Raw genomic sequence first — 12,633 nt, forward strand, 5'->3', positions numbered from 1 at the left:
TATATTTTCCATAGAAAAACTCAGAAATTAGAAAGCTTATTATTTTTATACATTAATACTGATATAATTTTTATCGCTAGCGTAAAAGTCTAAATGCATTTGCAAAACTTAATTGTTAATAAGTCTTAAATCGAGTAACTTAATAACATAAAACTTGCTGAAACAGACTAAACTCAATGTGAAATTATATTTTTAAAAGATAATCATGTTTTTAGTAGATATATAAATAACATATGACATATTTTCAGATCGAAACGGTATATGTGAACCAAACGAGTTCCAGTGTGCTAATCGTAAATGTGTGTTGAAAACTTGGCTCTGTGACTCTGATGACGACTGCGGTGACAATTCTGACGAACAGAACTGCATAACCAGCGACCCTCGTCAGTCTCAGCAGTGTTTGCCCGTCGAGTTCGCTTGCGCCAGCGGCGATCAGTGTGTGCGCAAGAGCTTCCACTGCGATGGAGAGAGCGATTGTTTCGACAAGTCTGATGAAATCGGTTGTGGTAAGTTCTTAAGTTCGCTATATATTTTTAAGTAATTAAAAAACCGATTTCAAATACTATAATATTCAAGCGAAATGTAACACTAGCCGTGATCTTGAGCTTGACCCCTGTGGGGTGGTTTCATCTAGAATATAACAACGCAAGCGTAGTAGGAATCTTATTACTGTAATTTATACCAGCAGACGCCGCGTTGGCGCAACTCTCACAGCCTTGGATTGTATCTGTTGTGCTGGCGGTTGCGGGTTCGATTCCCGCACATGACAAACATTTGTATTGGCCATACAGGTGTTTGCCGTGGTCTGGGTGTTTGTGCAGTTCTTGTGGGTCTCCCCACCGTGCTTCGGAGAGCACGTTAAGCCATCGGTCCCGGTTGTTATCATGTACACCTGATAGCGATCGTTACTCATAGTAGGGAATACATTCGCCAACCCGCATTGGAGCAGCGTGGTGGATTAAGCTCTGATCCTTCTCCTACATGGGGAAAGAGGCGTATGCCCAATAGTGAGATATTACAGGTTGAAGCGAATACCAGCATTAATTTAAACTGTTTATAATATTAAGTTTTATTTTCTTTAGGGCTTGGCACTGACTCCAAACGTAACAATAGGCAGCCCATACAAATAATAGTATTTTAATTAGGCTAGTAGGTTTTACATAAGAAGAGGTTTTTCAAGTTAAATCTTTATAAAGCTATTATTTGCTTTTTTAGTCTTTGAAGACGGTTTTTCAAACGTAGTTTTTTTTGTGAAATATCGTATTGTATTAAAACTTATCGTTTCGACTTAAAGCATGACTAACTATTTTGACCAACAGCAATCAATTTTTAGCATATAATCCATGTTGTAATATTATATGTTTATATCCTTTTAGCGCCTGTACACGTTACAAGATCTCCATCTCCCGCTAATGTCAAATTGAATCCTGGCGAAACTTTGTCCTTGGTTTGTGAAGCTGTGGGTGTACCTATGCCACTAATATCATGGCGTCTCAATTGGGGTAATGTGCCAGAGAAATGCACATCAACAAGCGTTAATGGTATTGGAACACTAACTTGCCCAGACATGCAGGTAAATGTCATATCACGTCACATTCACTGTCACAATATAATCCTACAATCCTCGCCAACTTGAGTCCAGAGTGTATACACAGTGAAAACTTCATAGACTCATCGTAAATGCACTGTAGATACATCGTGTATTTGTGCCATTTTTACATACCGAATCCACAGTAGTTACATAAAAATTCTACTGTGCTTATTTTCGATGTGTTTCCACAGTAATTCCACGACAAATTCATGTTGTACTTACGCTGAAAACACGCTAAATACATCATGCTTAGCTAGAAGTTTGTCAATACAAATAAGGTTTACAATTCAAACTGGTAGAAGTTTGAGAATCGTTGAATTGTTGGTATAAAATAAGAGTGATGACTGTCTTTATTAGAGTGTACTTAATTGTCAAAGAACAATGCGAACTAAATGAAATTAACTATAAAATGATGGTTTCAGTCGGAAGATAGCGGAGCATATTCCTGCGAGGCGATCAACAACAGGGGTACTACATTTGCCGCCCAGGACGCTATTGTGTATGTCAATAGAACTGCCGGAGTATGTCCGAACGGATACTTCAACAGGTAGATATTCATTTACCAGAATCGTGATTTTTTATTATACTCCTATTTTTCTGATATTTAAAATTTGATTGTAAAATTCATGTTTTATGCTTTTATGAAATATATATATTCTAATCTTATGACTTATTTTAGCGAGGCACGTTCACAAAGCGAATGTATAAGATGTTTCTGCTTCGGAAAATCGACTCAATGTCAAAGTGCAGACCTTTTCATCTTTAACATGCCAACTCCACTCGGCGAGGGCGGCACTAGGCTTGTTGGTGTCACCCAAGATTATTTCTTAGACGTTAAAATCGACAAACAGCAAGATATAACCAATCGGTATTACTATCAGCCATTGAGGAATGGAGCTACGGTTAGTTAATTCGCTAAAACGTATACACAATGTACGGCATCTTAAGTTACCTTAAAAATTTTATGATATAAATAAAATGTCAATTCCTAGGTTACTAAATTGGCTGATTATGGTCCGTCTTTTGAGAGAGATTCTGAGACTTACCCGTACTTAACTCTGCCGGAAACTTACAACGGTAATCAGCTGACTTCTTATGGGGGCCGCATCAAATACAGAGTATCTCCTCACAATCCTAGTCAACGCGTCTCCAGAAACAGTATTCCTGATATCATCATATTGGTAATTATTAGTAGTTTACCGTATTATACGTGTTCTATGAACGGAACTTTTTAATATGATTTATAAATAAAAAATTGCAGGGTAAATATCAAACACTGCTTCACAAAAATCGTAACAAAGTCCGTGAGCCTTATATCGACGCTCGCCTGACACCTGGCTATTGGCAGAAACCAGTTCCTAGAGGATTAGTACCAGCTTCACGAGAAGACATAATGATGGCGTAAGTATATTAAAAAAAAAGTGGTAATTCTTATAGGATACTAGCTGAACCGGCAAACGTTGTCTTGCCGCTAAACGCTATTAAAAAATATGGGTTGGTGGTAGAATGGTTGTATGTATTTTTCAATGCAAAATCATAATAAAATAAAAATATAAAAAAATACTTAGTGGTGGATCACCTTTATCATTTAGGGCTATGAAAAATATATGTTGGCAGATTCTCAGACCTACCCGATATGTATATAAAATTTCATAAAAATCGGTCCAGTCGTTTTGGAGGAGTATTTTAACTAACAACACGAGAATTTTATATATAAGAATATGATGTTTTTTAAATTTAAGATCGGGGTAATTTATTAATTTAAATAATTCTAGATTGGACGATGTTGAAGTTATTCTTCTGCGAGCTGACTTAAACAATGCAGGTGTTAATATAACTGAATTTACAATGGAATCGGCGCAGACGAGCAATGTTGGCCTTGGAGCGGCTAGTCTAGTCGAGGAATGTTCTTGTCCGCAAGGCTACAAAGGAAGATCATGCGAGGTAAGAATTGATGTTTGAGTAAAACCTACTTTCGAAACAAAGCTTAAAAAATAAAATTCATAGTTCCTAGCCCCTACGCTTATATTAAAAAAATATTATTATTAATTTTAGAAATGTGCGGAAGGCTTCGAAAGACAGAATTCTGGACCTTGGAACGGTACTTGTGTACCAAAGGCACCTTGTCCGCCACTTACCTACGGTGACCCCAACAGCGGTGGCGACTGCAAGCCCTGCCCTTGCCCGCTCACTAACAGGGGTAACCAATTCGCCAGCTCGTGTTCCGTTGGACCGAGAGGAAACGTCATCTGCGACTGTCAACCAGGGTATATATATTTAAATAAATTATTTTATATCGTACTTTTATATGTTAAGTAATTCTTAATTACGTTTAAAGCATTTTTTACAACTGATCATAATTTAAGGGTAAAATAGAAATAAACGTAAATTTAAATTCAAGAGACAAAGATGGAACTGGCCAATAAATTTTCTAAGGAACATCACACAGAGCCCTAGTTTGCTAAATTCTTGTTGTTAAATTGTTAATGTACTCGAAAGCACAGATGAAGTGGCAGGTTAACTAAATTTTAATATTGTAACTATCATTTTGCAGATATGAAGGACCCGACTGTAGTTACTGTGCCCCAAATTACATTGGCAATCCTCTAGTTGTCGGGGATTCGTGTCAACCCAAGCCGCATGACAATTGCAACCCAGTAGGAACCAGCTTAGTACGTCCTCCAGATGAGTGTGTCTGTAAGGACAATGTCCAAGGTCGTTACTGTGATCAATGTAAAAACGGCTCCTTCTACCTTTCTAACGACTTCAGGTAATATTTTGTTTAAAAGTATATTGTTAATAAAATATATTCAGAACAGAAATCTTGATTTTTGGAAGTATAAACGTAGTTACTAAAATAGTGCTATTTAAACACCAATAATAATAACCAAATAAAAAAAGCTAATAAATAAAATAAAATAAATAAAGCCTTTATTCACTGACCAACAAGCACTACACAATTTTTGTTTTTTACTATTTTAGTAACCGGTTCTTTTGTCAGGTTGTCCTTCGACATAGGCCTCCCCTAGTTGCTCCCACACTTTTCTTTCACGAGCTAATCTTCTCCATCCTTTTGGTAGATCGTCATCCCATCTTTTTATTGGACGCCCTCTTTGCCTCTTTCCATTTCTAGGGTACCACTCCATAATATTTTTGGTCCATTTTTCCTTATTTGTTCTCATAATATGTCCTATCCAGTTCCATTTCAGTTTTTTAATTGTTTTGCTAATATCACTCACTTTTGTCTTGCTTCTTATTTTAGCGATGGTCCACCGGTCTCGCAGCTTTATATTAAGCATACTTCGTTCCATGTGACGTTGGCAACTTACAAGTTTTGCGTTGTTTTTGTACGTAGCAGGCCAAGTTTGACACCCGTAGGTAAGGCATGGAAGAATGCAGATGTTGTATAATTTGCCTTTAACAGTCATTGGGATTGTTTCGTTTTTAAATATTTCTTTCAAAGACCAATAGCGTTTCCAAGTGTTGCTTATTCTTCTGTCGATCTCTTTTGAATATTGGTCTTTTGTAGATATGATTTGTCCTAGATATACGTATTCGTCGACATATTCAATAGGCTCTTGCCTTAGTTCTATGTTATGTTTTATCGCATTTGTCATTAGCTTAGTCTTAATTGGATTCATAGATAAGCCTGCCTTCCTGCTTTCTTGGTCCAGTTGATATATCATAGTTTGAAGCATTTCCGGAGTATCAGCAAATAGTACGATATCGTCAGCAAATCTTAGATGGTTTAGGTTGGTTCCATTTACATTTATGCCAAAGTGCTCCCATTCAATATTTCGAAATATATTTTCGAGAACTGCTGTAAATATCTTCGGCGAAAGTGGATCCCCCTGTCTGACGCCTCTTTCGATGGTAAACTCATCTCCAACTCGTTCTAGTTGAATCTTCGCTGTGGAATATTTGTATATTTCTTTTATAATATTTATATATTTACTTTCTATTCCTTGGTTTTCTAGCGTCTTCCAGATGTAGGTGTGACTCAGTGAATCGAAAGCCTTACTGTAATCTATGAATGCCAAATAATAAGTTTTGCCATACTCATTACATTTTTCAATTAACTGTTTGACTACATGAATATGGTCAATGGTTGAAAAATCAGAGCGAAAACCCGCCTGTTCTTTTGGTTGATTTGCGTCCAGTTGCTTTGTTATTCTTCCAAGTATAACTTTTGAGAACACTTTATAAATATTAGATGTAAGGCATATCGGTCTATAGTTGTTAATATTTGTTTTATCTCCTTTTTTATGTAAAAGAATTATCGTCGACTTTGTCCATTGAGTTGGTATTTGTTCGGTAAAGAGAATTTCGTTGAATAAGTAGGTCAAGGGCTTAACAATTGTTGTTATTGTGTCCTTCAATAGCTCATTTGAAATTTTGTCGTCACCAGGTGCTTTACCACTTTTTTGTGTTTGAATAGCTTTAACAACTTCTGCTTCTAGTATGCATGGTATTTCTTCTTCTAATTCAAATCTCTTTTCTCTTATCAGTATATTTTTATTCTTATTTGTGTATAATTCTTTATAAAATTTTGTTGCCTCTGTAATTATTGACAATCTTCCTGTAGTCTGTTGACCAGTTTTCTTTTTTTGACTTTTGATATTAGGTATCCATTGTGTATATTCTTTTAGTTGTTTCAGGCCTTTCCTTATCCCTCCTGTTTTTTCTATCTGTACCTTTAATATATTTAGTCTTTCTTCTTTACGGTGTCTTCTTATTGATATCTGAATTTTCTTGCTGATGTTCGCTATATTTTGGAAATTATCTTTACGATTCTCCAATAGTTTTTTTCTCTCTTCCATTAATTTTTTTGTCTCTTCTCCTAATTTATCCCTTTTTTCTATTTTTGTCCGTAATATATTCACTTCTTTCATTGCTTTTTCCAAAAAATCGTATTTTTCTTGTAAAGTTCTATGCGTCTTAATTTCTAGTAGTGTTTTATTTAATTCATCTAAGTTAGTTTTTGATAACGGAAACGAAGTGCCTATATTTTTATTTGATAAGATATGTTTTCTTGAATTTCTTTTTTCGCATTTTATAATTCCTCTTACCATTCTATGATCTGTATTAAAATTGAAAATATTTACTACGCTGACATCACGGAATATTTGTTTTTCTTTTGATAAAATGAAATCAATTTCGTTCATATGCTTGCCATTTGGAGAAATCCATGTCCACTTTCTCATCTTTCCCTTTTTAAAAAAGCTGTTCATTATTTTTAGATTAAACGTAAAACAAAAGTCGATGAGTCGTTGTCCATTATCGTTTCTTTCTCCGCTACTGTATTTTCCTAACACGAATTCGTCTTTGTTTGATTTGCTGCCTGTCTTTGCGTTAAAATCTCCCATCACTATTACGTTTTTATTTATCCCTTGCAGTACTCCAGCTAATTTTTTATAGAATTTTTCTTTTACTATTATCGTATCTTGTTCTGTAGGTGCATAGGTTTGAATAATAGATATCGGTTGTTTGAATCCAGCTAACTGCATATTGAGAACCGCAATCCTGTCTGATATTCCTTTAAAATTTAGTATTCTGTTTTTTAGATATTTTTTTATTAAAAATCCTACTCCATACATCCCTTGTGTCTCGCCATTGTAATAGAAAATATATTCGTTATATTCTCTTATTTCTTCTCCTGATCTTCTAACTTCGCATAATCCAATAATATCCCAGTTTATTGATTTGAGAGCGTATTCTAATTCTTCTAATCTGTGGTCTTCCATTAGTGTTCTGACGTTTAAAGTTGCAAGATAAATTTTGTTCTTCTCGTTTATGCTGAAGGACGTATTTCTAGGGGGTGGTGGTCTAACAACCCCACGGGGACCAGCCGGGTTGGGGTTGTTCTGCTTCCGGTTACTAGTGCATTGTTGCTACTTATTTTGATTGGGCATTTCTTGAGACAGTGAATTTAATCTATTTCCTGTTATCTTGAATGAATTTACCATGTTTTCTTTTATTGACGGAGTGTCGCTCACTAGTTTCTTTGCACAGTTATAATTTTCTGGAGACGTAGATTGTTCTCTTTTCCTTTTTTCTTTATTTATGTTTCCTTCCTTGACTATCAACTGATCATATTTGATATATGCAAAGTTTCCCTTCGCCCGTTCTTCTTTAAGCTTTGGTTGCAATTCTCTTCGTCTTTCCAGTATTTCCTTCGGAAAATCTTCCGTGACATAAACCTCCTTAAAAAAAAAGCTACAGTTATTAAATGACAATCAGGTGACTAATTCTCTCGAATATAGCATACTGGAGATAAAATTACTTTTCATTTTCTAAGAATGTACGAAAAAAATATTTTTACAGACACGGATGTGCTCTTTGCTTCTGCTCTGGCGTCTCTCAACAATGTATGATAAGCAACCTGCGTCGCAAGACAACAAAAGCACGTTTCAATGTACCACAAATAGTGGATCAAGTGAAACTGTACCAGAGTGCGCCGATAGGACCGGCGGGTGCCGTCAGATACAACGCTCCGATAGAAACTGACTTGCAACCAGAAATCGTGAGAGGCGAAATCGCTGTCAGCACCTACGAACGCTCCCAACCTTCTATTCTTTACTGGAGTCTTCCTAGCAGGTACTTTTTGACAATTATTTCAATACTAAAAGAATAAGTTTTACGTTAAAGTTATTGTTTTTTTTTTGTCAAATTCTTTTTTTCCAAAACCACAATAGATATGAGGAAATTTATTTTGTTGCTAAAAAAAATACCTAATAGTTAAGAAGTTTCCGTTATTTTTGTACACAATTCAAAACTCGATGTTTAATGTCTTAATAGCTTTTGAAATTTCTTATGCTTCGACTCAGTTGAAATGGACGTTCTTTGCAATTATTATCAATTATATTGTTATCTGATATATTCTCGACCGTATTTTTAAGGCGTAGTTGTATTTTTGTATTTTTTCATTTTTAGTTTCGCTGGGGATAAAGTAACATCGTATGGTGGATACTTGTCATACGAACTTCGTCATGTGCCTACATACAGTGGTTCAAGGAACTCCGCCGCTGACGTCCAACTCATAAGTGTGAGTTTATATATTATATGTAAAAGATATTATATATGATGTTCACAGCTAAATACCACTCTCAGGTATTGTTGTTTCTGTGGTGAATAAGGAAGTCAGAATTCCGGAAATAGGTTTGAAAACGGGTTTGTAATGTTACTGGTGTTTCAGACATTAATAAGCTACGGTGCAGCAGTCGCTGACCCTCAGATGGATCGTATGCTTGTTTGCCACCATTATAGTATTAGAAAAATACTTTTTGAGACTGACAAAAATAATTAAATTTAACTACGTCTATAAGCATCTGTGTGGCGCGAACTTGGGGAGGCCTATGTCTAGCAGTGGACTGAGATAGGCTAAAGTGTGTGAAGTGTATTAGCATCTATTGGGATCTATTCTCCTACGTGTAGAAAGACTATTCACTAACATTGAGGAAGCGGCCTATTTCCGACAGTGGGATGTTACAAATACGTCTACTAAATTAAAAACTTATAAAAATATTTTCTTGTTTACAGGATAACAGTTTAACCTTCCACTACTTTGGCAACTTCGCACCAGCTAGCGATGGCTACTTAAACGCAAGTGTCCAATTCTTGGAAAAGGGCTGGCAGAGGTAATTTTTTATTTTTAATGCTAATAGAAAGTAATCTAAACGATAAAAATTTGTTTCTTCATGCACTAATTTATCGAATTATATTTTAATTTAAAACACTTTTATTTTACATACTTAACTTGTGAAAATAGAGAGGAAAATTAGATAGAATATGTGTTTACGTGAACATATATCTGGACATGTCGTGACACTCGTGACCAAAAAAACCAACCCACCTTTGTGCCTAAATGCAGAAAACCGAGCCCACAACAATACAATACTCGTAACCATAACAAGTATCAAGACTTTTTTTAAGCATCTCCTCTGTTGCATATATATTGCAGCCCTTTAAAGTTTCTCCACTTTACAAAAAAGTAAGTCACATAATGCTAATCTAGGAAATAATATTAATTCAATATTCAATATTTTTAACTTTCAGACCTGATGGCAAGCAAGTATCCCGCGAGCATTTCCTCCTCGCCTTAGCCGATGTGAAGACAATCCTCATCAAGGCGACGTACTCAGAGAACACCGACGTGGCGTCAATCGTGAGCGCCAGTATTGAAACCGCGGAACCCAACGGTGACGGTCCCCTCGCCCAACACGTAGAACAGTGCCAGTGCCCTGTGGGCTACGTGGGCACGTCTTGTGAAGACTGTGCACCTGGATACACAAGGTCAATATAATCTTAATTTAATGTTATACACAGAGAGATATAACTATATTCTACTAATGTTTTAAATTAGTAAAGTTGAAGTTTTGTCATGTTTGTTATTTTTTCAAGCAAAAAAACTACTGCATTGTAATGAAGCTTGGAACATACATAACCGGTGAACCAAAATAATTCATAAGCTACTTTTTATTCTGACGTTCCGCAGGATCAGGATGCGGGTGAAATGGGGCGCAACTAGTCTTTTGTAGTTTTAAATAGACTAATTCTTACAATCATTGCTTTGAATTAATCTCAATAACTCTCTCATCTTCGGAGAATCACGTTATATAGATTTCTAAACATTACACTATAGTTTGTCATAGAAAAGAAATGTATTTATTATCAATGTGGTTAATATCGCAAATCAGGTTTAGAACTAGCTTTGTGGCGTGAATGTTAAAATTTTTGTTTTATTTACAGGAGTTCAAGTGGTCTCTATTTGGAACACTGTGGTCTTTGCGACTGTAACGGTCATTCCGACATGTGCCATCCAGAAACTGGCGAATGCTTTGTAAGGATATCATCGATAAAAATCTTTGTATCTACCAATGAGTTGTTCACAATCATTTTTACTCGTTTCCGTAAATATGACATGACATGATAGTTGTTATATTGTAGTAATGACCAAATCATACCTCAGACAAAACTGAGAATCTCTTTAATTTCTTTGAATTAACAGACTCGATGAAGTCGTTTTCTTCTGTAACATACACAAAGAATTAATCTTAATTATATGACATTGGTGTAATTAGTATTACTTAGACACTGTTGGAGGCCATAATCTAAATTAATGAATGAATAAATGTTACTGACGTTTTAAATAGTATTGTTAATGCTATATTATATTTTATGTAGGATTGTGCTGACAACTCTGCCGGACCAAACTGTGAGAGCTGCAAAGCTGGCTTTGAGCTAGATCAAAATAACAACTGCGTGCCTAGCTCTACACCTGAACCGTTTACTTGCAAGTTAGTCTCGTTACGTAATACTTATTTGTAACCTTAAAAACGTCTAAGGACGAACGTAATATCATTTTTACTGAAGACACGTTAAGTCGTTTTCACAAAGTTGTTGAAGGCGTTCCTTTTACTTTTGATGACATAACATATACGAAGAAATGTATTTATATATTTATATGTCCACGTCCATTTATAAAAGTAGACTTACATATAGGAATTGTAAATATATGAGTAGACTGTTTTTTTTTTCTTTTGATGAATATAGATTAAAATTTGTTTTGTAATCTTCTAGTTGCGATCCAAGAGGTGAAGCTCAGCCCTGTGACGCTTTTGGTCGGTGTCAATGTAAGCAGAATGTGGAAGGCGAGCAGTGTGACAGATGTAGACCTGGAACCTTCGGCCTCGACGGCAACAACCCGATGGGTTGCTCCTCTTGCTACTGCTCCGGAGTCACAAATGACTGCCATGAAGTTAGTACACATAATTTACACGGTTTATATCGGACTTCAATTTTGGCACAAATTTAATAAATAAGTGTTTATGTAGTTATTATTGAAGGATAATCAAAATATTTAAATAAATATATACGTATTTTCAATATTATGAATATAATTGAAAGAATTTTTGAGTTTTTATTTTGTACAAATAATAATAATAATAATATTTTTTAGGCTAGTCACTATTCAAGAATACCTTTAGCCGCACCTATCTTCGGCGAAGACTATGGCGGTTACACTCTTATGGACTTAAATGCTGAACAAGTCATTAATGATCAGTTTATACCAGCACCTAAAGAAAGTGAACTTATGTATGTGTTCTCATCAAGACCCTATGATGATTTATATTGGTCGCTCCCAGTTTTCCCAGGTAAATTGTATTAAAAAAAAATTTAGCGTAATATTTTGGGCGTACATTACACATCACATTTATGTGTTCTAGGCAAGAGGGTTCTCTCCTATGGTGGCACTCTGTCATTGACACAAAAGTTCGAAGCGGGTGGGGAGCCGGAACAGTCGTCTCCTGGTAGAGATGTTGTACTCGTTGGAGAATCCCTAACAATCTACTGGACAAATCCAACTCCGATAAGATCTGATGAAGCTCTGGTAAATATTATCATGCTGTATTTAATTTATTGAAATAATTAAAAATATAATTTAGGTACTAGATTTTCGCCAACATTTACGCTGACGCCAGTACATGCTGTACCAATGACCAGTGATAACGAAGTAATGTGTCCTTGTGCCACTACAGTGATAACTTTATATTCATCGTCATCATCATCATCATCATCATTATCATTTCAGCCTATCACAGTCCTCCACAAGTTCACGCCAAAAATGGTATGAACTCATGTGTGTTACCCATAGTCACCACGCTGGGCAGGCGAGTTGGTGACCGCAGGGCTGACTTTGTTGCACCGAAGACGCTGCTGCCCGTCTACGGCCTGTGTATTTCATTGTCAGTAGTTGGATAGTTATCCCGCCATCGGTCGGCTTTTTAAGTTCCAAGATGGTAGTGAAACGTGGTATTATCCCTTAGTCGCCTCTTACGACACCCACGGGAAGAGAGTGGGTGGTTATATTCTTCATTGCCGTAACCACACAGCAACTTCATATTGTCGAAAGAATATTTTAAATCGTTCCAGTAGATTTTGTGTTTATTCTTTAAAAATGAAACAAAAAATTCGAACTTTCATCTTTGTAATATTAGCGTAGTGTATTTAAGTTGGTTTTTAAAACACTTTTGAACACCATT

General features: G+C 35.8%; 1 protein-coding gene across 1 annotated transcript in view; it reads left to right on the forward strand.

The window, feature by feature from the left end:
- LOC123668521 (basement membrane-specific heparan sulfate proteoglycan core protein-like) overlaps positions 1-12,633 on the forward strand; it is a 72,119-nt gene that overhangs the window by 26,846 nt on the left and 32,640 nt on the right. Inside the window, exons 19-36 of the mRNA XM_045602256.1 lie at positions 249-506; positions 1,377-1,573; positions 2,014-2,138; positions 2,271-2,493; positions 2,584-2,772; positions 2,853-2,992; positions 3,367-3,535; positions 3,647-3,858; positions 4,146-4,361; positions 7,916-8,188; positions 8,525-8,636; positions 9,131-9,228; positions 9,647-9,883; positions 10,340-10,430; positions 10,775-10,887; positions 11,171-11,348; positions 11,550-11,745; positions 11,818-11,981. Coding sequence (XP_045458212.1) covers positions 249-506; positions 1,377-1,573; positions 2,014-2,138; positions 2,271-2,493; positions 2,584-2,772; positions 2,853-2,992; positions 3,367-3,535; positions 3,647-3,858; positions 4,146-4,361; positions 7,916-8,188; positions 8,525-8,636; positions 9,131-9,228; positions 9,647-9,883; positions 10,340-10,430; positions 10,775-10,887; positions 11,171-11,348; positions 11,550-11,745; positions 11,818-11,981 — 3,191 coding nt within the window. The remainder of the gene's footprint in view (positions 1-248; positions 507-1,376; positions 1,574-2,013; positions 2,139-2,270; positions 2,494-2,583; positions 2,773-2,852; positions 2,993-3,366; positions 3,536-3,646; positions 3,859-4,145; positions 4,362-7,915; positions 8,189-8,524; positions 8,637-9,130; positions 9,229-9,646; positions 9,884-10,339; positions 10,431-10,774; positions 10,888-11,170; positions 11,349-11,549; positions 11,746-11,817; positions 11,982-12,633) is intronic.

The sequence above is a fragment of the Melitaea cinxia genome, chromosome Z, assembly GCF_905220565.1.
Source record: "Melitaea cinxia chromosome Z, ilMelCinx1.1, whole genome shotgun sequence".
Classification (NCBI taxonomy): Eukaryota; Metazoa; Arthropoda; class Insecta; order Lepidoptera; family Nymphalidae; genus Melitaea; species Melitaea cinxia.